Source organism: Jaculus jaculus, chromosome 10 (genome assembly GCF_020740685.1).
Source record: "Jaculus jaculus isolate mJacJac1 chromosome 10, mJacJac1.mat.Y.cur, whole genome shotgun sequence".
Lineage (NCBI taxonomy): Eukaryota > Metazoa > Chordata > Mammalia > Rodentia > Dipodidae > Jaculus > Jaculus jaculus.
In genome coordinates this window covers 61,490,048-61,517,295 of record NC_059111.1, presented here as the reverse complement: position 1 = coordinate 61,517,295, position 27,248 = coordinate 61,490,048, and the positions used below count along the sequence as shown (strand labels likewise).

Sequence of the window (27,248 nt, the reverse complement as noted above, 5' to 3'; positions counted from 1 at the left end):
ATGAATGTGGAGGTCAGTGATCCAATAGACTTCAATTCTGGAGATCATCAACATCTGGTTCGGAACACAGCAGATAGAGCCAGCCATGCTAATTCTGGTCAACCCTACACGTCTCCTGAAGTCAGACCACAACAAGCTAAAGGGAATCCACGTCCAAAGACTAATGAGCGACCAAATACCTATATAGTTCAAATTTCAGAAGACGTTACCCCAGATGACAGCAACGTGAATTCATCTTCTCCATTCTCAGACATAAATGTCCGCAGAGGTGAGAATAAAGAATGTTCCTTTCTGGGAAAAGTGTGGATTATCAGAAAAATAATTTTTACCTTTTTGGCATGTGCATGCATGAGTAGATTTCTTTTAGCTTGCACACATATAACACATAGATATACATGTCCTATGCACACACATATGGGGGCCAAAGAATGTCGGATGTCCTTCTCTATTACTCATATGCATGTTTCCTTGAGGCAGAGACTGTGGCTCATTCATTCATTTATTTATTTTAATATCATGCAAAGAATTAGGTTTAATCATAGTGTTTTTCAAACAAATTTTGTTGTTTGTTTCCCTTCCCCCTCACTCCCTATTCCTCCTTAGGCTATGTCTCCTCCCACCATAGCTTTCTTACTGTGCATACATTTCCTTTGTTTCCCCTCCCACTTCTTCATCACCTGTTTCACATCTCTTGCTTTCTTTTGCCAATTCATAGCCTATGATGACTCCCACATTCTCTTATTTACATCCCCACCCTCCCCCCACACACACATAGTGAACGAGAATTTCTTTAGTCATAAGATATGATATTCAAATGTGGGAAGGCTAAGTCTAATACCACAGGTCCCTGATGTCCACTATAACATCTCTAAACCTTCTTAGAGCTTGGACAACTTACAAGTGAACTATGAACTTTGAACTCCCTCCTGTGGTTGGAAACAGGCCTTTCTTAGAGGCTTCCCCAGAAACCACACCTAAGAACTTTTACCCTCCCTTGATCCTATCTCAATCACATGGCCTCTGTCATTTTTTGCTTGGGCTCTTTGTCACCATTCACAAGATCTGAGCAAGAGACCAACAAAAGCAAGGGTGAATAGATGTCCCTAAACTGTCATCCACATCTGCCACAGATGCCACACCCTCCTGGTGTCATTCAGGGGAAATGTTTCTTCATTTAGTCTTTATAAAAACTTTATGAATGAAGTTGGATGCCATTTTACAGGTGTGGAAAGGAGGCTTAAAGGAATAGGACTGAAGCATATGTTAGAGTTAGTAATTTGCATCTTCTGAACGACAGAGGCTCAGCCTTTCCCTGCTTTTTATGAATCACCCAGCAGGCTCATGAGGTAAAAGTTATAGAGAGAAGGACTGCAATTTTTGAAGGCACTTGTGTGGAGTGGTCATATAGTCTACAAGTCACTAATTTACCCATTTTGAGCGTACAGTTCCATGCTTTTAGTATATTTACAAAACTTTGCAACCATCATCACCATCAGTTTGGAACGTACTTACTACCTCAAAAAGAAATGCATTAGCAGTTATTCTTATCTTTCTCCCACACCCTGCCCACCACTGATCTATTCGCTGGCCCTATGAATTTGCCTGTTCTAGACATTTCATGTGAATGAAAGCATGGATTTGGGGACTTACTTCATGAATCATACAGTGTAGTCAAAGTTTACTTTGTGTTAGTATTTTATTCATTTTTTAATATTTAATTTAATCTATATATTTGAGAGAGGTAGTTAGAGAGAGAGATAGAGAGAGAGAGAGAGAGAATGAGTGCACCAGGGCCTAAGCCACTGCAAACAAACTCTAGACACATATACCACCTTGTGCATCTGCCTCATGTGAGCACTGGGGGAGTAAATCTGGGTCCTTGGGCTTCCCAGAAGAGCATCTTAACCATTAAGCCATCTTTCCAGCTCCTTTATTCATTTATTTGAGGCAGGGTCTTACTCTATCTAACTCATGCTGATCTGGAACTCATTCTGTAACCCAGGCTGGCCTCAAACTCATGGCAATCCTCCTACTTCAGCCTCCCCAATGCTCAATTAAAGCTATGCACCACCACGCCCAGCTCCAGAGTCACTTGTTTTTATCGCCATATAGTATCCCATTACCTGGATGTAACACATTTATGTTTATTCATTAGCTGACAGAGACTTGGGATTGTTTCTACTTTCTGGTGATTGTGAATAAAGCTGTAGCCAACATTCACATACCAGTTTTTGTATAAAGATGTTCTCATTTCTCTTGGGTAGACACTCAGGAATTATTGAACTATATGATGGTAATGGCTTCACTCTTTTTATTTTTATATTTTTGGTTTTTCAAGGTAGGGTCTCACTCTAGCTCAGGCTGACCTGGAATAATTCACTCTGTAGTCTCAGGGTGGCCTTGAACTCACAGCAATCCTCCTACCTCTGCCTCCTGAGTGCTAGGCTTCACATTTGAGAAACTAATCCTTACCTGGCAGTGGCAATGACATGATCACATTTTGAGGACCTAAGGAGTTTTTCTACAGTGGTTGCATCATTTGTCATTCCAACCAATAATTAGGAAGATTCCTGTTTCTCCACATTGTCAACATTTGTCATTGTCTGTCTTTCTGAGTGAAGCCATCCTAGTAAGTGTGAAGTGGCATCTCATTATAGATACTTTTTTTTAAGGTTTGAGAGAGAGAGAGAGAGAGAATGGGCACTCCAGGTCCTCTGCTAACAAACTCCAGATGCATGTACTACTTTGTACATCTGGCTTTACATGGGTACTGAGGAATTGAATCCAGGTTGTTAGGCTTTGCAGGCAAGCACCTTACCCACTGAACATTTCTCCAGCCCCGTGTTTTTGATTTGCATTTTCCTAATGACTAATGGGGTTGAATGTCTTTTCACATAATTGTTGGTTTTCACTGATAACTATTCAAATCCTTTGTCCACTTAAAAAAAAAAACGCAACCGTGGTTTTATTATCATGTTTGTGTGGGTTAACTGGGCTCAGTCAGACCACTCAGGATTTACCCATATTTGAGGTATATGTCTTCTTATTATTGAATTAAGAATCTGTTGTGTTATTGTTATTATTTTTTTTGAGAGAGTTTCATTTTGCCAGTGCTGGCCTCAAAATCACAATGTAGCCAAGGTTGGCCTTGAACTTCAATCCTCTTGCTTCTAATGCTAGATAGGAATCCTTAATGAGAAGTTCTTTATCAGGAGTCCCCTTGTGGGGTTGCTTTCACTTTCATGATGATGTCATTTGAAGCACAAAGCCTTCACTTTTCTTTGGCATGTGTATGTATGTGTGTGGCATGCAGGTCTATTTGCATGCATGTGGGGACACCGTGTGCTGGTGTCTGTGCACGTGCATATGGAGGCCAGAAGTTGATGTTGGGGCTACTCCTCCATCGTTTTTTACCTTACTATTTTGAGACACAGTCTCCAGGTGAACCTAAAGCTCACTGATCTGGCTAGACTAGCTAGCCAGTGAGCTCCAGGGGTTCCCTGTGTCCACTTCCCCAGCACCGGGATTACAGGCATCATCACATATTGAGCATTTTATGTGGGTTCTGGGGATCCTAATTCAGGTCCTGCTTGTGTAGCAAGCACTCTACCCACTGAACTTTCTTCTTAGCCTTTTACTTTGATGAAGTACAATGTATCTGTCTTTCATTTCATTGCTTGGACTTTAGGTCTCCAGTAAGAAATTGTTACCTAACTGGGGCGGAGAGATGGCTCAGCAATTAAGATGCTTGCTTGCAAAGTCTAGCATCCTTGGTTTGATTCCTCAGTACCCATGTAAATCCAGATGCACAAAGTGTTACATGCATCTGGAGTTTGTATGCAGTGGCTGGAGTCCCTGGTGTACCCATTCTCTGTGTGTGTGTCTCTCTCTCTTTTTCTCTGCTTGCAAATAAACAAAATTTTTTTTTTTAAAAAAAAGAGAATTGTGGGGCTGGAAATATAGCTTAGCAGTTAAGGTGCTTGCCTGCAAAGGCAAAGGACTCAGGTTCAATTCCCAAGGACCCACATAAGCGAAGGTGGTGCATGTATCTGGAGTTTGTTTGCAGTAGCTAGAAGCCCTGGCATGCCCATTCTCCCTCTCTCTCTCTCTTTCTCTTTCTGTGCCTCTCCGCCTCAGTCTCTCTCTCAAATTAAAAAAAAAAATTTAAAAAGGAAATTGTTGAATGGAGACATAGCTTAGTAGTTAAGGTGCTTGCCTGTGAAGCCTAAGGACTCAAGTTCAATTCCTCAGAACCCACATAAGCCAGATGCACAAGTAAGTATCTGGAGTTCATTTGTAGTGGCTGGAGGCCCTGGCACACCCATATTCTCCCTCTCTCTTTCTCTCCCTCTTCTTCTAACACATAAATTAATAATAAATATTTAAAGGCTGGAGAGACTGCTTAGTGGTTAAGGTGCCTGCCTGCAAAGCCAGAGGTCCCAAGTTCAATTCCCCAGTACCCACATAAACCAGATGTACAAGGTGGCTCATGCATCTGGAGTTTGCTTGCAGTGCCTGGAGGCCTTAGTGCACCCATTCTCTCTCTCTCTCTCTCTCCCTCCCTCTTTCACTCAGTCAAACAAATTAATCAATTAATTTTTTTAATTAAAAAACTTGAAAAAGGAAACTGTTACCTAACCAATGCTCACAAAGATTTATGCCTGTCCTTTATGCTGAGCTTTATTTCTTATGTTTGTCTGTGACACACTTTTTATTATTGTTTGTATATAACATGAGAAGAAAAGCCCACATTCATCCTTCTTTTTTAATTAATTAAGCTCTTTGTATTTTGTTTTTTATTTATTTGAGAGAAAGGGGCAGAGAGATATTGGGAGGGGGTTGGGAAAGAATGGAAGGAAGTGCCAGGACTTCCAGTTACTACAGATGAACTCAAGATACATGCACCACCTTGTGCATCTGGCTAATGTGGTTCCTGGGGAATTGTACCTGTTATGTAGTGCAACAGACCCAAGATAGAGTCAAAATGAAGGAAGAGAACAACAGCAGCCTGATTGATACAACTTTAGATGCTTATATTGCCTAACCTATACTCCCCTGACTTAGTGCTCTCAGCCATAGCTTCCTGCTGATCTGATCTCAGAGACAGCTTGGCTCCTCTCCTGGTGACACCTCCTCCTCTGCCATTTGATCTCTGTCCTCTGACTAGCTTCTCTGTTTCGCCCCTGCTGTTTCCTGCATTCCCCATCCTTTGTCTTCTGTATCTCTCTCCCACAGGAAGAACTCTATAAAAACCCAAACTATCCAGAGTCATGCAAGCTGTTCTTTCTCTTTCTCTTTCTCTTTCTCTTTCTCTTTCTCTTTCTCTTTCTCTTTCTCTTTCTCTTTCTCTTTCTCTTTCTCTTTCTCTTTCTCTCTCTCTCTCTCTCTCTCTCTCTCTCTCTCTATCTCTCTTTCTCCCTCCCTCCCTCTCTCTCTCTCTCTCTCTCTCTCTCTCTCTCCCTCTCTCCTCCCATGAGACAGTCCAGCAGCTTGGCCCCAATAAAGGGCTTTTCTCCTGCCTCAGAGTGCTCCTGCGTGGTCTTTGGTTGTTTGAGCCTTACAACTGGTGCCGTGACTTGGATAGGAGGCTTCTGGTTACCCTCTTGGGCAGCCAGACCTCCTTTCCCCACCAGACCACCGAGCTGTCACGGACCCTCTGACGACCCCAGACCCTGTGCCAGGTCTCCACTCACCATGATTCTGCTTCAGTCCCCTTCCCTCATCCTCTACCTTCTTAAGTGTCTTCCACAAATTGGCTTGCTTTTAGAAGTACTCTCCCTCCATCTCTGTCTCTTCCTCTATCCCTGCTCTCTCTCTGAGCCTCCCCTCACCCTTTCCCCTCGGGGTGTCTGGCCTGCTCTTCTCTCAGAGGTCTCCCTCCCTTGCTCTCCTCAAAACCTTTCTGGTCCACCAGGCCACACCTCTCGCCCATTTCTGGGCTCCCCAGTTCTTGGCAGAGACGCACTCTGCACACCTCAGGACTCTGTCAGGCCCGCCACCGCCGCCCCAGACTCTCTGCCTGGAGAGGAGAGGGCAGCTCCTTGCCCTCCTCCCACCGCCAGTAGAACTTGATTGCTCCCTCTGTCCTTGTTATTATTAATTATTTGTCCTTTCTGTCCTCCTCTCTGCTGGATTCCCTCAGCCACTCTCGGTGGCGGACAATCGGCCACTGCGCCCTGCGGACTGCCTCAAGCGCGAGCCGGAGCCACCGTGACTGTCCCGCCTGCAGGTGGAAGCCTCCCCTCCAAGCCGCTCCGCTCTGCAGCCCAGCGCCACCGCCGCCACCGCAGCTGCTGGCTCCCTTCCCTCCTCCTGACATCTCATTCCCCAAAGCTAATAATTGCTCCTTCCAGAGCACACCTTACTTTTCTCTTCTCTTCCTTACAAGCCTCCTCCTATAACCCTTTCCTTACCCCTCTCATCTGAAATAGGAAATAAAACTTCCAAAATTGTCCCTATCAGCGCCCCCCTTGTCTACTTCAAAACTTAAACTAAAGCTCCAAGATTATATCAAACCTTGCCATTTTATCTTTTTTTAAAAATTTATTTATTTCAGAAAGAGAAAAAGAGAATGGGCGTGCCAGGGCCTCCAGCCACTGCAAACTAACTCGAGACACATGAGCCCCCCCCCCTTGTGTATCTGGCTTACAAGGGTCCTGGGGAATTGAACCGAGGTCTTTTGGCTTTGCAGGCAAATGCCTTAACTGCTAAGCCATCTCTCCAGCCTCTTTTTTTTTTATGTTTTAAAATTCTTTTAAAATAATTTTGGAATTTTCATACAAAGCAATGGGTTTGTCACATTTTCATATATATGTATACATATAGTCAAATATACAGATAGAAAAGTAAATCAAAAACAGATAGGAAAACACATCAAGTAGTTGCACTTGCCTGTAGTCACTCAGGAGACTGAGGCAGGAGGATTATGAGTTCATAGTGAGACTATCTAAAAAAATGCTTAATGACTAATAAAAACAAGCTTATAAAAATCACATTTTTAGAAAATAAATTAAGTGTAGATTACATATAAGCTTTATACTTAGTGTACATGTTAAAGGAAGACAAGAGCTGAACATGGTGACACACACCTTTAATCCTAGCATTTGGAGGCAGAGGTAGGAAATGGCCCATGTGTCCCCCCCTCAAAAAAAAAAATTGGTATTGAATGATGGTTAGTGGAGGAGTATGCTGCATTTATTTATTTATTATTTATTGGATTTGTAAGGTAGGGTCTGGTTCTAGCCCAGCCTGATCTGATATTCATTAGTCTCAGGCTGGCCTTGAACTTACAGTAATCCATCCTCTTACCTCTGCCTTCCGAGTGCTGGGACTAAAGATATATGTCACCATTCCTGGTTCTTTGTTGACAGCTTCCATAAGTATAGGCAATAAAACCGTGATATTTCCCTCCCTATACTCCCATTTCCCCCTCAAATCCACCCTCCATGGAATCATATTCATTTTATTTGGAAGGCACATTTTTCTTTCTGTATCACGGTTGGTATCTACTATTTTTCAGTCTTTTAGGGGTTCATGTTTATCTTGCCTTCTTGCCTTAATTTGAACATAAGGTAAAGTTACCTCGTGGAAAACCACTTTTAGAGTTGTACAGGATGCTACCTTTTCCTTTCATGTTGGCAATGAAAAACTTTTGGGATAATTTAAACATGAAATACAATAAAAAATTTTGTAGGTGATGTTTCTGTCCAGAAGTTGTGTTGAGTATATTGGTGTGTGTTTTGGCTGAAAATAACATCAACCGTCATGTCACATGGTGTAGTTATTTTGGGGGGGGGGTTTAAAAACATATTTTATTTATTTATTTGAGAGAGAGAGAGAGAGAGAGAATGGGCATACCAGGGCCTCAGGCTATTGTAAGTGAACTCCAGATGCATGTTCCACCTTATGTATCTAGCTTATGTGGGTAATGAGGAATCAAACCTGGTTCCTTAGGTGTCACTAGCAAGTGCCTTAACCACTACTCTCCAGCCTCTTAATCTTTTATTACAACATGGCCTGACCTCAATATAAATTAGACAATAGATCCATATCTTTAAAAAAAAATTATTTGAGGGCTGGAGAGATGGCTTAGGGGTTAAGGGCTTGCCTGTGAAGCCTAAGGACCCTGGATCGAGGCTTGATTCCCCAGGACCCATGTTAGCCAGATGCACAAGAGGGTGCACACATCTGGAGTTCGTTTGCAGTGCCTGGAGGCCCTGGCGCGCCCATTCTCTCTCTCTCTCTCTCTCTCTCTCTATCTGCCTGTTTCTCTGTCTGTCGCTCTCAAATAAATAAATAAAATTTTAAAAAATTATTTGAGAGAGAAAAAGTTGTGGGGGTGGTGGTGGAGAGAAAGGGCACGCCAGGACCTCCAGTCACTGCAAAGGAACTCCAGGTTCATGTGCCCCCTTGTGCATGTGGCTTACGTGGGTCCTGGAGAATTGAACTGGTATCCTTTGGCTTTGCAGGCAAATATCTTACCTAAGCCATCTCTCCTGCCAGATTCCTATCTTTTGATTTACAAATTCTTACTGATTTAAATAAACTCGCCACAGCACTGACAACTGGTTTGGAATTCCCCATATTCAAACATCTTTCACTCTATATACCTGTCCTTCTCTGCTCTGTCCTACTCACCAGATTCTTCTAGGCAAGGTCAGACTGACCCCATTTAGGTAAAACAACAAAAAATAATAAAAAGTTAATATTTATATTTTTTGTTAATAAAAATTGTCTCCAGGATTGTTAACATGTTTTGTCTGTGCTTATAAATATATGTATATACATACATACATATATATACATATATATATATATATACATACATATATATATATATATCAGATATGGCTTACCATGTCATCAGACAACATAAAGTAAATGTTACAACAAAATCTTAAGGTCTTTCAATACTATATTTTAACTAGATCTGTTTTGCTAAAGACAAAAGATACAGATATACTCTATATTCCCATTGTTTTTCTCCTGGATGCTTAACAACCAGATATAGTGGCCAGAACCAATGAGGACTTTGGGGTTAAAAGGGTACCAAATATTTTGGTCCCAGTTCCTCCAGGTCAAAAAGGCTCAAGAGACAATGGGGCACTTCTTTCACTAGAGGATCCTAAAGCTCTTGGTAAGTCACCTATCTTCTTTTTTTTTTTTTTTTTTTTCTCGCTTTTTCAAGGTAGGGTCTCACTCTAGCCCAGGCTGACCTGGAATTCACTATGTTGTCTCAGGGTGGCCTCGAACTCACGGTGATCCTCTTACCTCTGCCTCCCAAGTGCTGGGATTAAAGACGTGCGCCACCACGCCTGGCTCACCTATCTTCTTGATCAAAGAAGACATGGAGAACCCCCCAAAATGGATTCCAATCACTATCCAGTCTGCAGAAGGAGAGTCAGAACAGAAGGAAAAACACTTAATGCTTCTAAGGGAAGGGAGCCACATGGTCAGCATGCTCCTGGCTCATCCTAGCAGATGGCACAACCACTAAGAGGGCCATAGAGCTCCTCTCAGGTCCCTAAAAGTCTCTTAAAGAGCCACAACTGACCTTCACAATTACAGCAGCTCACCTCATTGGCATCAGTAGTCCTTCAGAAATGCTGAGGCCTTAACCTCATCACAGCAGAAAAGAGAGGAAATTGTCTCTTTGTAAACAAGAAATGTTGTTATCATATAAAACAATTGGGTAATGTAAAATTAGATACAAAAAACTCCAAGCCAGACATAAAGGGTGGAGAAAGGAAGGGAGGAGGATACCTAATAGGTTGATATTGTATATATGTAATTACAATGATTGTAATGGGGAGGTAATATGATTGAGAATGGAATTTCAAACGGAAAAGTGTGGGGGTGGGGAGGGAGGGAATTACCATGGGATATATTTTATAATCATGGAAAATGTTAATAAAAATTAAAAAAAAAAAAAAAAAAAAAAAAAAAAAAACACCAAGCCAGGCGTGGTGGCGCACGCCTTTAATCCCAGCACTCAGGAGGCAGGGGTTGGAGGATTGCCATGAGTTCGAGGCCACCCTGAGACTACATAATGAATTCCAGGTCAGCCTGAGCTACAGCAAGACCCTACCTCGGAAAACCAAAAACCAATCAATCAAACAAACAAAAAATTCCAAACTCTGGCTGACAGAATCTATCCTGGCACCTCACTGTCCTCAGGACCATGAGATAGCTTTAGAACTACTAGGCCTTGACTACTACCAATTACTTGGGTCTTTAATGGGGATATTTCTTTTACTTTTGATAGCCCTGTCTTTAGAAATACATCCAAAACTAGGTACAAAATCTCATACATCACTTATTCAACCAACTTTTATTAACCTATCTCTCTTCCATTCAATACCAACTTTTAGCCTCCTCAGACTTGACTCCCTGTTGCCTGCTCAGAGGGGACTTGCCAGCCTTGGACACCAGCATCCCCTCTAACACCTGACCACACCCCCTCACAGCAGGAAGTAGTACTGAGAGACCTGGCCAGGACCCCTTATCCTTAACAAAATGCTGGAATGTTAGGTCGGAGAAGACTCCCAAGATGGAGTCAAAATGAAGGAAGAGAACAACAGTTGCTTGATTGATTCAACTTTGATGTTTGTATTGCATAACTTCCACTCCCCTGACTTAACAATGCCCTCAGCCATAGCTTCCTGCTGATCTGATCTCAGAGGCAGCCTGGCTCTGAAGGAAAAAAAAAACCCAGCAGGGGGTCCCCCACGCTCTGCCCGGATATGGCGACACCCCAAATTACTCACGAGAAGCGGTCTTGATGCAAACTGCAAGAGGATTTTATTCCAAGCGCGCTGGGGCCCACAGTCGTACACCTCATGGGGTAGAGGACTACAGAGCCCCAAATGCAGGAACAGGACAGTTTTTATAGGGTTTCTAACAAAGCCTGTGCATTAGACCAATCATTTTTTAATATCAGGAGCCGCAGGGTGTTAGCCAGTCAGTTGTGCCACCCCATAAGCCAATTAGTTTAATTTGTTCAAGCCCCTCGTGGACCAATCATTCTCTTATGACCTTGGTGGTCCGCATTTGCGCAGGTCCTTGGGTGGGGGAGTAGCAGAAATGTGGTATCAGTCTCCTATGACCTTGGAGGTCAGCCTTTGCGCAATTCCTTAGGTGGGGGTAGCAGAGTATGGTATCAGCCTCCTACGACCTTGGTGGTCTGAGGCAGGCTGCTACAGCTTATGGTGCGAGCTACTAGGGCTTACAGTGTGGGCTATTAAGGCTTATAGTGTAAGGCTTATAGTGCAGGCTATTTACAGAAACCAAATAAGTGGTTCACTTCATTACTCATTTCCCATCCTTGAGGGCTATCTCATGCCCTTTTTACCTAGTTTTATATTAGGAGTGGGCTCTGATATAATGAGAAGAGGGATTCTTCACTTGCTTCCAACAGAGAGTAAAGCCTGGAGTTTGAGGTATGCAGGGGCCCGCTTAAACTCCCCTTGGAGCGTGATAGTATTTCTGAGCTTCTGAATTCTTGGGCCTTTCAGCTCCTCTCCAGGTACACCTCCTCCTTCCGCCATTTGATCTCTGTCCTCTGACTATCTGGCTTCTTTGTTTGACCTCTGCTGTTCCCTGCATTCCCCATCCTTTGTGTTTTGTAGCTCCCTCCCAAAAGGGAAAACTCTATAAAAACCCAAACTATCCAGAGTCATGCAGGCTGTTCTCTCTCCTCCAGCGAGACAGCCCAGCAGCTTGGGCCCCAATAAACAGCTTTATCCCTGTCTCAAAGTGGTCCTGTGTGGTCTTTGGTCATTTGCAAACCTTACAGTACCTGTATCCTTTGCCTTTGCAGGCAAGCACCTTAACTGCGAAGTCATTTCTCTAGCCCCTAGTTAATTAATATTTAATTTTTTAAAATTTATTTTATATATAACAGGTTATTTTCTTTTATCCCCTTGCCCCTGTTCCCGTTAACCCTGGGCCCCTCCTCAGTGGGGTTATGGTATTCACTGTGGGATCTTGAAGGCCTCAGTCAATCCCAGTGGGATGCTGGGGGGAGGGGACCATGCCTCATGGTATTCCTACCCTCTTTGCCACAGGCATCCTTCTTTGTATGCATATTCAGTGATCCTAGCTCCAGGTCCTTACCAAGACTATTCTTTCTTCCACTCAGTTGTTCTGGTGCAAGTGTTAAAGATCAACTGACCATAAAAGGAAGGGCATACATCCCCAGGTTTGATTCCCCAGTACCTACATAAAGGCAGATGCACAAAGTGGCACATGCATCTGGATTTTGTTTGCAGTGGCTGGTGGCCCTGGTGTGCCCACTATCTCTATCTCTCTTATCTCTACTCTCACTGCTTGCAAATAATATTTTTATAAAAGTAAAACATCAGAAGAAAAATTCTCTAAATAACATAAAGTGAAAATTACACTTGTGCTTTTACTCTTGTGTTATCAAAATATGCTTCTGCCTGCTCAGGGTTCATCATAAAGGTGTTTGTCATCCTGTCCGTTCAGCTGCTTGTTACCGCTGCAATCATCAGCATGTTCGTTTTCTGGTGAGTCTTCCCTAATGATGCAAGATTAAAAGTTAAGTTGTTCATGGTAGTCATCATTAAGTCAGCTAACATTCATTTGGATCATTTCTTTTTTAAAAATTATTTATTTGAGAGCAAGAGTGAGAGAGAGAGTACTAGGACCTCTAGCTTTTGCAAATGAACTCCAGACACATGCCCCACTGTGGGCATCTGTTTTTATGTGGGTACTGGGAAATCAAACCTGTGTCCTTAGTTTCACAGGCAAGCACCTTAATCACTAAGCCCACCCTTCAGCCCAATTTGGATCGTTTCAAAAAGATATTTGGCTCTGCCTGGTGTGGTGGCATACACCTTTAATCCCAGCATTAGGGAAGCAGAGATAGGAGGATCCCTGTGAATTCGAGGCCAGTTTGAGACTACATAGTGAATTCTAAATCAGCCTGGGCTAGAGTGCTAAGATTAAAGTTGTGTGCCACCATGTCCAGTTTACAGGCTTGTTTTTCTGAGGCAATTCCTAGACCAACCTGGCAGGAGATTTCTGGAATTTAGCTTTCCAGCCTTGAGTGGTTTTTGTATTCTTATTTTGGGCGCTGTTTTGTTTTTTGTTTTCCCTGAGCAACTTTCATAGATAAAAGTTGGTAAAGAAAAATAGGCAAGATTATGAATTATTAAATTCAGAAGTTTAAGGGACTTTAGTCCATCACCACTTAAGTATCACAACACTAATACTTGAGTCAATTTCTTTTAGTTTGTACACATATCAATCTCAGTGTTTTATAAAATAAAGGATTTCCCTAGGTGCTTGCTCTTATTTGAATTTGACTTATAATGTATTACAAATATGTATTTTCTTTTTTGTTTTTTAGGTAGGGTCTTGCCCTAGCCTAGGCTGACCTAGAACTCACTCTGTAGTCTCAGGGTGGCCTTGAACTCATAGCAATGCTCTTATATCTGCTCTCAAATCCTGGGATTAAAGGCATGCACCACCAGGCCCAGCTAAAATATTTTATTTATTTGTTTATTTGAGAGAGAATGAGAGAGGCAGAATATATATGGAGAGAGAGAGAGATTGAGAGAGAGAGAGAGAAGAATGGGCACACCAGGGCTTCCAACCACTGCAAATACACTCCAGATGCATGTGCCTCCTTATGCATCTGGCTTAAATGGACACTGGGGAATTATTTGGGTCCTTAGGCTTTGCAGGCAAGTGCTTTAACCACTAAGATAATCATCAGCCCCAAATATATATTTTCTTTTTCTTGGTGCTGGGGATTTGAACCTGGGGCCTCACACATGCCAAGCATTGAAGCACACACCATCAGTCTGCTTCTCCTTTGAGAATGTTTTGTCTCCATCACTATTTATGGGTCAGTAGGGTTGGCCACAATTCTTCTTATGATGCTGTTATACTTCTACTCAAATATCACATTCCTTAACAAAATACACTATGTATTGTGTAAAACTATCTTCATGGGCTGGAGTGATGGCTTAGTGGTTTAGGTGCTTGCCTGTGAAGCCTAAGGATCCTGGTTCGATTCCTCAGTACCCACATAAACCAGATACATAAGGTGGCACATGTGTCTGGAGTTCATTTGCAGTGGCTGGAAGCCCTAGCGTGCTCTCTCTCTGTCTCTTTCTATTTGCTTCTTTCTCTCTCAAATAAATAAATAAAAATAAAATATTAGAAAATGACTATCTTCATTTTTTTTTTTTTTAACCAGGAAAGCTTTGAAAGTATGGGTCATTGCAAACCCCTGGTTCACCTATGCACTCTTGTGAGTATCATTGACTTTTATAAAACATGGCTTTCCCAGTAGTTATTGACTGAGATCTTGTGACTATTAAAATGAGGTAAAGTATAACGTTCTTGAAATGACAAAATTATAGAGATGAAAAGCAAATGATGTTTGCTGGGAGTTAGGATTGGTTTTATGTATGTATATGATAGTACCACTCTCTGCCTCTTTCTATCTGTAAATAAAAATAAACAAAAAAAAGTTTGTTTAAAAAAAAAGAAAAATTCTGAATTTTAATTGTGGTGTTGGTTACCTTTATCTTCACATCGATTCATGTCATAGTCTTATATTAAAGAACTATGTATTCACACTATACCAATGTCATATGACTGGTTTTGATATTGTATTATAAATATATAAATCACAGTCATTTGAGAAAATTGAATGTAGACTTCACAGAATGTTTATCTTTTTTCAAAATTTTGTAATTTGGCTTGGAGAGATGGCTTAGTAGTTAAGGTGTTTGCCTGCAAAGCCAAAGGACCCAGGTTCAGTTCTCCAGGACCTATATAAGCCAAATGCACAAGGTGGCATATGTATCTGGAGTTTGTTTGCAGTGGCTGAATGCCCTGGCATGCCCATTCTCTCTCTCCCTCTCTCTCACCCCCTCTTTCTGCTTCTTTCTATCGCTCTTTCAAATAAGATTTTTAAAAATTCTGTAATTCTATAACTATTTTTGACAAAATTTGCAAAGTCTCATAAGGTATCTGTTCCAGATCAGCCCAGTCTAGTGAGACCTTGCCTTGAAAACACAAAAAAACAAGAACAAAAACAAAACAAAAACTCAAAAACCAAAACAAAACCAGAAAAGCTTAAAAAAGACAGGTAGAGGAAAGATTTTGCTGACTCTATATTACTGATTAGACAATACATAATGATATACATTTATATCTATATCCTTGTTTATTTATGTATAATATACCATGTGATCAAATACCACATGATTTTCCATTGTTTGGCAGCCCTGCATTTTTTGCTGTACTTATTGTACTTGCTTGCTGTGGCAATCTCCGCCGTCAGGTGCCTGCAAATTACATTCTCTTGGGATTCTTCGTAAGTAAACCTTATCAATGCTCAGCTCACCTCTGAGATAGCATTTTGTCACCTTGCTAACATCATTTCTTTTTTCTGTGCAAGCTCTTCTGTATAGCAACACAGGTAGGAATTGTGAAACATTGTGTTGTGGGTAATTCTGGTTATAAGAGATAGTGACTTACTCCATGAGACAGCATTCTTAGTTCTTCAGGGAACTTGTAGGATTTGGGGTCCCAGGCTATTCTTTCATGCTGACAAACCTGACTTTGTCTGATGAGGCCACAGGGGGAACCCACATCCAAGTCAGGGCTGGATCTCAGGAGAGTTAACTTGGTGCCTTTCCCATTCCTCAGGCATGACAGACCCATTTTCTATGTCCTAACTCAAAGTCATGATCTAGAAATGTAATTTTCTCCTCCTCCTTCCTGCCCCTTTCTCCTCCTTTTCGGTCTTATCTTTTCTTTTTTTTTTTTTTTTTAAAATCAAGGTACAGTCTCTCTGTAGCGCAGGCTGACCTGGAATTCACTATATAGTCTCAATTTGAACTCATAGTAATCCTCCTACCTCAGCCTTCAGAGATCTGGGAATAAAGGTGTGTTCCAGTACACCTGGAAGGAAGAGAGAGAGAGAGAGAGGGAGAGAGAGAAATGGGTGCACTAGGACCTCTAGTCACTGCAAATGAATTACAAACACATATGCCACTTGGGGAATCAAGCTCAGGTCATTTGCTTTGTAGTCACACACCTTAACCACTGAGAAACCTCTCCAGCCCTTCTTCCCTCCTTTATTTTTTGGTGAAATGTGTTTTACTTCTCTTTCAAGTTCCCCCTGAGAGCAGAAGCCATTTCTAAATTCAGGTTCTTCCCAACTCCACAACTTTCTTCCAAAAAGTCCCAGCGCTCAGGAGGCAGAGGTAGGAGGATCACCATAAATTTGAGGTTGCCCTGAGCCTACATAGTGAATTCCAGGTCAGCCTTGGCTAGAGCAAGACCTTCTCTCAAAAAAAAAAAAAATATATATATATATATGCCAGGTCCTCCTGCCACAGCAAATGAACTCCAGATGCATGTACCACTTTGTGTGTCTGGCTTTACATGAGTACTGGGGAATTGAATCCAGGCTGTCAGGCTTTACAAGCAAGCACCTTTCACTGCTGACTCACCTCCCCAGCCCTCACAACTTTCTTTTAATGTCAGTGCCAGAGAGTTGGAGCTTGTGGAGGCTGGGTGGCTTCTAATCTTTGGCTCATTTCATTTGGCCAGTCTGGCTCCTGGCTCCTCAACACCTCACATCCTCATTCCAATACCCACAGACCTAATCACTTCTGCCCCTCTGTCAGATGTTCTAGGCCACTCAGAACCATGTGGCTCTCCTTCTTACAGCCAGTTTTGTTTTGCTCTGCCACAGGTCCTTAGCATCTTGCTAGGTCTGGCAGAGGCTGAGCTCCTGGCTTCTTAAACCTAAATAGAATTGGGATTCCTCCATTATTTCATCCCCACCCCATATGCTGACTTAGGTTTACAGGGCCTATTCTCAGGAACTCAGCAGCATTCGAGTTATTCCTCCATCCCTGATTTTCATGCCAGTCAAGCCAAATCTCTTACCCACTGCAGGCTACCTCACTTGTAGCAATCACCTAGTGGGCTTTTCTGCTCTTGGGGAAGTCCACAGCTAACGCAGGATGGCGTGATTCAGGACAGTGTCAGCCTTTGCATTTGCAGTGGTGCCCACCCTTTCCAGTGAAGACTGACTTCCTCGTTGGAGTATTCCTTAGCTGGTTCCAAATAAGATTGGAGGTAACTTACACAGATATCTTTAATATGAGAAGATAAGACAGATTGATGGGGAAGTCCAATAGAAAGAAAAAGAATAGAGAAACACACAGAAATTAGATGAGTGTGTAAAGTGCACTGAGTCCTGTACACTTGAGGGCCCTGGTTCTGAATTTGGTCTCACACATCCTGGTGGTCAAAGCAAATGAAGACCAGTGATGGCACTCTCAGTATGGGCACTGTTGCAGTCAAGTTTGCATTGCTGCCAGAAATCACCTGACCAAGAGCAGCTGGTGGGAAAAAAGGTTTATTTTGGCTTACAGACTCGAGGAGAAGCTCCACTATGGCAGGAAAAAGGATGGCATGAGCAGAAGGTGGACATCACCCCTTGGCTAACATCAGATGGACAACAGGAACAGTAGAGTGTGCCGAACACTGGCTATAATGCCCATAAGCCTGCCCCAAACAATACATTACCTCCAGGAGGCATAAATTCCCAAGTCTCCATCACCTGGGAACCTAGCATTCAGAACACCTAAGTTTATGGGGAACACCTGAATTAAGTCACCACAGGTACAAAACAGTGCCTATGATTTACATGTCAGGAGAAATAGTCTAGAGAAAACAGCTGTCTGCTGCCCATAGTTGGTATTTTATTGGCTATCAGACTGTTGTAGAGCCTTGCTTAGCTGGCATGGGTCTCCTGTTCATGGCCCAGGCCAGCAAGTAGGGTGTCCCAGTTCTTGTTTAACAAGCACTTGCTTTCAGCCTCCCTCACAAGATATTTTCTTTCTTTTCTCCTGGCTCAGTTATTTCCTATTTCTCCATTTCCAATATACATACATATACATATATATATATATATATATATATATATATATATATATATATATATATATACATGCATGTATATGTATATATATGTATATGTGTATGTATACCTATATTGAGTCCTGCCTGGTCTGCATAGTGAGTTACAGATCAGGCCATCCTAGGCTACATAGCAAAACCTTATCTCAAAAAAATCAAAACGGGGCTGGAGAGATGCCTAGCAGTTAAGGCATTTGCCTGCAAAGCCAAAGGACCTCAGTTTGACTCCCCAGGACCCATGTAAGCTAGATGCACAAGGTGGCACATGCGTCTGGAGTTCTTTGGCAGTGGCTGGAGGCCCTGGCATGCCCATTCTCTCCCTCTCTCTCTCTCTGCCTCTTTCTCTCTCACTCTCTCAAATAAATAAATAAAAATTAATTAAAAAAATTAAAACCAAGCTAGGCATGGTGGCACATGACTTTAACCCCAGCACTTGGGAAGCAGAGGTAGGAGGATTGCTACCTCAAACAACAAAAACAATAACAAAAAGAGATGGTTGGGGAGATGACTCAGCAGTTAAGAGTACTTGCTCCTTAAGCATGAGGGCCACTTGGGCCAGAGACCACCAGGTTAAATTCCTTAGAACCCATGTGAAAAGCTCAGTATGGCCATGCACTTCTTTAGCCCATAAACTGGAGACTTACAGGGGCTTCCTGGTGGACAGCCGCTCTGGATTGAGGGAGAGACCCCACTTCAAAGAAATATGCAGATGAGCTACAAGAAAGGACACCCAATGTTTTCCTCTGGTCTCCACATACATGCTCATGGAGCATGCATCTACACACACCTTATGTCACACACACACACCACATATGTGTGCATGTAAAAATTTATAAAATGAGAGACATGTTATTGCTTTTCTAGCTGAGGTTTTGCAGTTTTCCATCAAACCAATGAATAGATAAAGGGAAGCTATATTGTAGAGGGGGAAAAAGAGTTGTTTTCTAGGCTCAACATGTTGTCAAGTGTTAGTAAATACATGGAGAAAACCATTCAGAAGAGAAATTGAGAGAGAATAGGAAAAAACTCTCACTGTAGATACCTTTTGCCCCCTACAACTGTGGCTACTTGAGCCCCTATTCTGAGCAAGTTTGGCTTCCATATCATCTCCCAGCTTGGAAACATTCCCTCTCCTACTCCCTTCCCAGTCCTCCTCCCTGCCTTCACAGACTCTTCAACACACACACACACACACACACACACACACACACACACACACACACCTTTCATGTGCTGCTAAAGGTGTAGAAATAAGCAGTGATTGACCTAGAAGAGGAAATAAATATCTTGAAGGAAGGTTGGAATAAAGCTCATCATTGAAATATCATATGTGTACATGAAATATTCTTTTCTTTCTCTAATAAGGTTAGTAACTACTTTCTATGGTAAGCTTAAAAAAATAGAGAATGAGAAATCACCCACTGGGTCTAAGAAATCTATATAGATGGTCCAAGACTTTTTGGGGCCCTATTGGTCCCAGATCATTGGTTAGTTTGATCCCTTCTTTTCAGCCTCTGAGCCTGGAAGATTCTTCTCTGGTCCTTCCCATGGAGCAGTGGGCAACCAGGTCCTTGCTTTACAGTGACAGAGTGTCCTGTGGGCTGGGGAATTTCTTCAGCCCCACAGCCATTGCTCATTGTTGTCTGACATACTTGACCTGACTATGGGCCTGCCCCATTTCAGTGTCTTTCTTGGTCTCACCTTCAGGCTTGTCTTCCTACTGGCTCTCAGCCTATACCTCACTCCCACACTGCCCACAGGCTGGCAAGGCCCTATGTGGTTTCACTCTCGTGTTGGCTCCCCTGCCAGTAACCACCTTGCAGTCCCATATCCTGGCACTGAGAAGATCTTAGTACTTATCCAAGGTCTGAGTCATAACGAAATATTTTTTAAAATATTTATTTATTTATTTATTTATTTGCAAGCAGAGAGAGACAGAAGAGACAGACACACACACACAGAGAATGGGCACAGTAGGGCCTCTAGCCACTGCAACTGCACTACAGATGCACACGCCACTTTGTGCTTCTGGCTTTATATGGGTACTGGGGAATTGAACTCAGGTTGTAAGGCTTTGCAGGCAAGTACCTTAACCGCTGAGCTATCTCTCCAACCCTGAAGAAATATTTTGTGCCAGGCAGGTACTATGGAAAATAGCAGGATCGTGGCGTGAGCTATGCATTAATGGAAATAGTATATCCCATTGTGATGAAATGTGAAGATAGTGAGTGGATGCCAATTTGATTAATGACTCTTTTACACAATTTTCAGATTCACAATTAGTTCATTCACTGAATATGTTAAAGTTAGTATTGTGTCCTAAGACATTTTTACTAACAAAATGATTTTCCCCTGTCTGTGTTAGGGGGAGTGTGTAAATGCTCAGTTGTACCATGTGTTTCCCATAATCTCAGAGCTGTGGCCCAGGCTTGCACACATTCCCACTTGTTCCATAGACCTTACCCAAATGTATGCGTTCACATCACCTCCTTTGAAACCTAGGATTCAGCCTACTACTTTGACAAGCAGGCTCCTGATTTACTGTGATTTTTTTTGTTTCTAGACACTCCTTCAAGGTCTACTGCTAGGAACCGTATCAGTGTAAGTCTTTGATGCACATTCTGTTTTACTGTGTGTGCTTTTCTTTGAATGTATTTGAACAGTAATCACAGTTTCTGGTTCTAGTTTCTATCATGCAGAGGAAATATTATGGGCAACAGCAGCAACCACTATCGTGACATTAGCGCTCACTTTATTTGCTCTACAAACAAAAGTACGTATATTGAAATAGATTTGTGCCATAAGGGAGTGTGTTGGATGTGTTCCTATGTCACTCCTGACTAGTTCCTGCTCCTGACCCATTCCCCATTTCTGCCCTTGTCCACCAGGCTTTGTTGTCTCAAGGGCCTAACCAGGGCTCTCTTACTTTGTCAGGGCTTTCGCCGTGGAGTCCCTGCTAGAGCCTGAATGGGGGGAGGAGAAGGGACATTTACTGCCAAGGCATCTTTCCTATAAGTTTTTTTTCCTCAATTTTTATTAACATTTTCCATGATTATAAAAAGTATCCCTTGGTCCTATAAGTTTTCTTAGGATAGCCACATTCCTTCCTAAAATCCAAGGCCTGTCTTGAGGTGGCCAGCCCAGCGCAGCCCTGTCCTCTTCTCTTTGGGCCACAGGTGGTCATAGCTACTCACCTAGACCCGCTAATGCTAGTTCCCGCTCCTGTGTCTTCTTTTGTGTTTCCTTTACAAACTTTACAACCTTCTTCAAACCATCTGTTCCTTGCTAGGGCTTTGTATAACACTGGGAGTTTAAAATTCAAAAACCAAGTTCAAAAGTGCTATGACCCCCTTGCCTGTGGATATTACTCAAGATTGTTCCTTTCTTTGGATGCTTACTAGAGATTGAACCCAGGGTTTTGTGTATACAAGGCAAATATTCTATCTCAGAGCCTATTTCTTTTTAACTGTGATGTCAGAAGCCCCAAGATGGTACTTGAGAATTACTGAGATCCTACATGTGGCTGAAAGCTACTGCAGGTCTAAGAACTAATCATGAATTTAAGGGTAGGGGGAGAATGGGAGAAAAAAACCTTGGATATTTTCAATGTTGAACTTATTTTTCAGGCCCTTTAATTAAAAAAGCATAAGGGTAACTAATTTATAAGTCCAAACCAAAACATGCATGAATAGCTTTTAAAATTGTGGAAGAGGGGCTGGGGAGATGGCTTAGCAGTCAAAGCAGTCAAAGCCTGTCAACATGAATTCACTCCTCCCTGGCTTCCATATAAAACTGGACACAATGTTGTTCATGCATTTGCGATCCTAACACCCCTCTGGCAATGGGAGATGGGGCCAGGAGAATTGGGAAGCTGTGGGCAGCTAGTCTACCACATGCAACAGCAAAAGAGCAGAAGAAAGAGACCCTGTCTCAAAGTGGAAAGAGACGATGACGCCTTGAGGCTATCTTCTGACCTCCATACATACGCTGTGGCATGTTGTCACCCAACCACCCATCCACACACACATAAATTAACTCAAAACAGAAATATGAAATAACAGTAACATTTGAAAGCTTATACATATTTTATTAACATATATTACACACAAACTTGAAAAAAGACCTACTTAACATATTTTATTCTATTAATGTTTTCTGTTCATGTATGTTCTTTAATAAAACATGAATAATTATGACCATGCTACATATATAAATTTATGCCCTTCTCATTATACACTTTTATTAGGGGAGATTGCCTGTAACTACAAGGTTAGAATACTGCAGGAAACCCATTCATCCTGTTTCGAGCTTCATAGTGCCCATCATTGCACCCACACTCCTACTCCTCCTTCCTCCCAGCAATGTCACATGTTATGTTTATGTGGCCGTTTTCAATAGTTGAGGGTGAAAGACTTCCATGGTCTCAGAACTTGCCAAGGGCAGATGGTTAGCAGTGGGCAGTGGAGTAGACAGTTTCAATCTCCCCAGATCCTTCTGTGATGCTAAAGGAGGTGTGTGTGTGTGTATGCCGCTTGTGTTTCCTCAGTGGGATTTTACCTTGCTAAGTGGAGCCCTGTTTGTTTTCCTCTTCGTCCTTATGATCTACGGAATTGTCTTAGTCTTTGTCCGATCCTATGTAAGTACTTCTCATTTGAAAACCTCTGAGAATTATTGAAAGAATGGTGGCGGGAGGGCAGTGCAGGCTGTGTCAGTCCAGGTCCTCTGAGAAACAGACACCATGCTTGGGCCAAGCATGCAAAGACTTTATTATATTATTACTATCATTATCATCCTTATTTATTATCATCAATTTAAGTGTCTTATGTGCTAGAATGACCTTGAACTTCTGATCCTCTTGCCTCCACCTCTCAAATGTTGGGATCACACTCAGTTGGAATGCCCAATTCATGCAGTGCTGAGGATCAAACCCTGAGCTTCTTGCATGCTGGGCAAACACTCTACCAATTGAGATACATCCCAGCACCCACCCCCAGCTCTTAATCAAATTCTGCAGGACTGGCTCTAGAGAGGAGTGGAGAAAGTAATACCAGATGTGGTTCTGGGGGTGTCGGTTAATGCTCTATGTGGAGACCATGTTGGAGGCCAGGCTCACCAAGGCCTGGCCTGGGTCCTGTTGTCCTTTGAAACTCCAAGGTCAACTTGATTCAAATGCTGAACCAGAGACTTCATTTGGTCATAAGTAGGATTTGCTACATGGTCTTCAGTTGTGTAATCAGGAGTTTTACCTGGGTTGGTTTAGCTTCATGATTAACCACATCATGAAGCTCTTATGTAGGTGACACTTAATATTTGGGGATATATTCAAAGGTATCATAAAGATGTGCCATGAAAGCTGCCACTCTCCAGTTATCATTATGGGTGGTAGCAGAGATATTGTAGTGGTAATATAAATAGTTAATAAGTGGGTTCCCTTCACAGCATCCCTTAGGCACAGTTAAGAGACCGTGTTTCCTACTAGATAGATTAATCCAAACTCCTTTCACAAGTATCTGCCAGCTCTACATTTAACCATTTAAGAAGAATAATCTGGAGATGTCTGGCTCATTCCACAGGCCTTGACTTGGGCAGCTTTGAGTCCTTTAGGTCCCAGGCATTACATGTGTTCTACTGTTGCTCAGTCCTGACAGTAGTCCACTGACTTCTGGTCTTCCCTCTTCATTAAGAGCCTCTCCTAGGGTGCAGAGTGCTCTGCCAGTCCCTCTCAGGGCAAGCTTTCTCTCCTGAAGACTTTATGCCATACTTACCTCAGGTGCTGAGTACCACTTCCCTATCCTCTTCCCCTGTGAGGTAAGCTCTTGTGCATTGGGATCTGACCCATCTTCTCATGGAGGGCTCCCACTCCAACTAGCTAAAGGCAAAGACCCAGAGACTCTCAAGGGCCTCCTTGGGTCCGAAGAAGAGCTGAGTTCCCAGCACTAGCAACCCCACTGTCCTGTCTGGGGCTGGGGGTGACTGGCCACCTCACCTTGTGCAGCAGGAGATCTAGCTCTGACTAGTGGCAGCAGCTTTTGCCTCTGGGACACCTCTCTTCTGTGAAGTGCCTGCTGGCTGACCTGCCCAGCACATCTATGAAGCTCAGCACAGTAGAGGCTCCCACATAGGCCTCTCCTCCAACCCTCTAGGCACAGATGAGTGAGGTTACTCTGTTCCCAGGACTCCCCATGCCATGAGGAGGAGGGGAAGACAGGTTTTCTAGAGGGGTTATGTGGATAAAGCAGAAGTGGAGCATCCTAGTACCTTCTCCTTGCCCTACCTCCCATGGTGACATAGCACTTACTTGATGATTGCTAGGAGCTTGCACAAGCTTAGTTTTATTTGGCTTGCTTATTGGAATTGAATGGCGGATGCAGACAACCCGGTTAAAGAAAAGGTTAATTTCCCCCCCGCACCCACAGCTTTGACTTTCTTCATATTAGGTCCTTAGGTAAGGATGGTGACCAACAGAGGACCTTATGTTATTGCAGACACTGTTTTTAAATTATGCTGGTTTCCTCTCTCTGCAGTGGATGCACGTATTCTACGCTGGGCTCGGGACAGTGCTTTTCTCCCTGGTAAGTCTCCCTCTCTGGCGAAGATCGTCACCTTATGCTGCTCCTGTAGAGTCAGTAATTCACTAGAAACACTCCAACAATGCTTGCCTCTATGTATTTAAAACCATCACCCTTAGCAGAGCACGGTGGTCTGTCCAATGCATGAACACATTTCTTGTTGGGACTAGGACTGTAGCTTAGTGGTGGAGTGCTGGCCTGGCATGTGCCAGATCCCCAGCACCACAAAAACAAGCCAGGAAAATGAGTCAGTACTTACTAAGAGAAGGAAGGAATATATATAAACCTGGAAGCTTACTGTCCCAGAGTGTGTTTTGATTTTCTCCCTCCAGGCCACTGTCTACTTTCCTAAGAAGGACTTCTCACAGGACTTGAGCAGGGATCTTTGCTGATGCCTCTGGGAATATCTTCCCTTGTGCATCTGGGCTTGCATGGGTACTGGGGAACTGAACCTGGGTCCTTAGGCTTTGAAGGCTAGTGCCCTAACTACTGAACAATCTCTCCAGCCCCTATCACCAACTTTTACACAACTCACATTTGTTTCATCTCACTTTCTGTTGCCAATGTGCAATGATGATATTTTAGATGTTGAAAAATTATGCTAGGAGATTATGTACATTTCAGTTTTCTCATTTCTCCTCCTGTGATACAGAACTGATTTGTGTCTGTAGACTCAAGCAGGTCACCCAACACTACATAAATCTGGAGGACATTGTGCATGTGTGTGTGCATGCATATATGTACTACCAAAGTTGTGATTGAGGGCGAATAAGGCTATTGCCCTTCCGCATGCTTCTGGGGTCTGAATCCTGTCTGGTGGTTGACTGTATCTTGGATGGTACCTTGAGCCTTTGTCCTCCTGGAGGGGAGCACAGGGTACCCTGGAACCCTGCTCATCCTCTCCCACTTTCCTGCCTGGCTTTGGACACAACCTCTTCTTCAGAAAGGCACACTCCTAAACCACTCCCCCCCACCCATGCTTGTGAAATGATTGTGTCATTGTCCCTTTTCTCAGTAAGCTTAATTCAGGACTCTTTGGAGGGAAGGAAGAGAAAAGCACTTTTCCTTTGAGTTCAGACTTGAGTGATAGAGGGAAGAGAACCTCATGGTTCAAACCAAATGTTCTAGTTTGCTTGAGGCTGAGGGGTTTTCTGTGACTCCTCAAAGTCCTGAAACAACTGAAGGAGTTGGTCACTGAAGTTGCTTTTCCTTCCAGGGGTGCTGGGTTGAGACACAGGGGAAAGGGCCTCTGTAGTTCAGGTGAGGTGCCTGGGTTGGCACACTTCCTGCTCACAAGGAATTGTCCTCTCCATCACTCATGACAGCTTGCCCTTCCTTTCTCCAAGGCCAAGTTAGTTGCCACCTATGTTACATTACATTATGTAAAACAGCCTCTGTCATGAGTCAGTATGACATTATCCAGGATGTCCCAGTAACTGTCATCCTACTCCTTGGCTCACTTCCTCAATGTTTGAAGCCCACATGGGAATGGGTGACCAGGGAAAGGAGAAAGCTGCATTTCTGGGGACAGATTTCACTGGGCTGATACTGTTATAAATGGGGTTATTTTTGAGAACCTTTCAATCTCCTGATAACTGTTCTGTTTGCCAGGGTTGCGCCCACAGCACTAGGCTCTAAGTCTAGTCTGTATGCAGTGGTGAGCGGTTTTCTTCCCTCTCCTCCATACCCTCCTGCTGTGGGGTCTCCTCACTTTGTGACAAGCACAAGGATGAGAGAGGGCTGCCTGCATTTTTCCATCTTGATATTTTAGGACCTTAGAATTTCACCTACTGTGGCTGAGCTGAGACATGCTTTGGCAGTGATGGTGGGTGACCTTTTAACTCCTATCAGAGTGCCCTCTTTATTCTGTTTTGGACAGGCAGACATCATCACAAAGCTATTCCTAACTGGCAAGGTTTGCTATCACCAAAAGCTCCACAAACTCAATCATTACTGTGTGTGAGTCTGGAAACATCTTTGTTTTTTTTTTTTTTTTAATTTTTATTAACATTTTCCATGATTATAAAATATATCCCATGGTAATTCCCTCCCTCCCCACCCCCACACTTTCCCGTTTGAAATTCCATTCTCCATCATATTACCTCCCCATTACAATCATTGTAATTACATATATACAATATCAACCTATTAAGTAGCCTCCTCCCTTCCTTTCTCCACCCTTTATGTCTCCTTTTCAACTTACTGGCCTCTGCGGAAACATCTTTGTTTTGACATGATTTAGCAGGAATGTGAGAAATCATGGATGCAGGGCCATTTGTGGCTAAGTGTGCTAACTTTGTCCAGCTGGGCCACATCGCTGATGAAAGGAGAAGTAGTTCTGGATTTGGGAAGCAAAGGAAATTCAGATTTGGTCCCTGGGGCCTCAGGAAAATAAGGCACTCACTTTCACATAGCGCACAGCAGAACTGACTTCATATTCAGGTCCAAACTGACTTTATATACTTTTATTCATGCTAACACAACTTTCCAGACCATTTACTTGACTGACAAGAGCAATTTAAGTGGCTAATTCTTCTTTTCTTCAAGTACCTGGTGATGGACGTGCAGCTGATGGTGGGGGGCTACCACCATCATTCCAACCTGGACCCTGAAGAGTATGTTTTTGCTGCTCTTAACATCTACCTGGACATCATCAACCTTTTCCTTTTTATTTTGCAACTGATTGGACTGGGACGGTAG

General features: G+C 42.9%; 1 protein-coding gene across 1 annotated transcript; it reads left to right on the top strand.

Moving 5' to 3' along the window:
* LOC101604743 (protein lifeguard 2) lies at window positions 1-27,248 on the top strand. Its single transcript, XM_004656343.2, has 9 exons — window positions 1-268; window positions 12,449-12,527; window positions 14,228-14,281; window positions 15,265-15,355; window positions 20,543-20,580; window positions 20,665-20,752; window positions 22,526-22,615; window positions 24,504-24,551; window positions 27,096-27,248. The coding sequence occupies exons 1-9, from the start codon at window positions 1-3 to the stop codon at window positions 27,246-27,248; spliced, it is 909 nt and encodes a 302-aa protein (XP_004656400.2).

Bases quoted from the DNA above. Each gene is read 5' to 3' on its own strand.
- LOC101604743 (XM_004656343.2), top strand. From the start codon at position 1: ATGAATGTGGAGGTCAGTGATCCAATAGACTTCAATTCTGGAGATCAT. The intron at 12,528-14,227 runs GTGAGTCTTCCC...TTTTTTAACCAG, and splicing joins ATCAGCATGTTCGTTTTCTG to GAAAGCTTTGAAAGTATGGG. The intron at 22,616-24,503 runs GTAAGTACTTCT...CTCTCTCTGCAG, and splicing joins TAGTCTTTGTCCGATCCTAT to TGGATGCACGTATTCTACGC.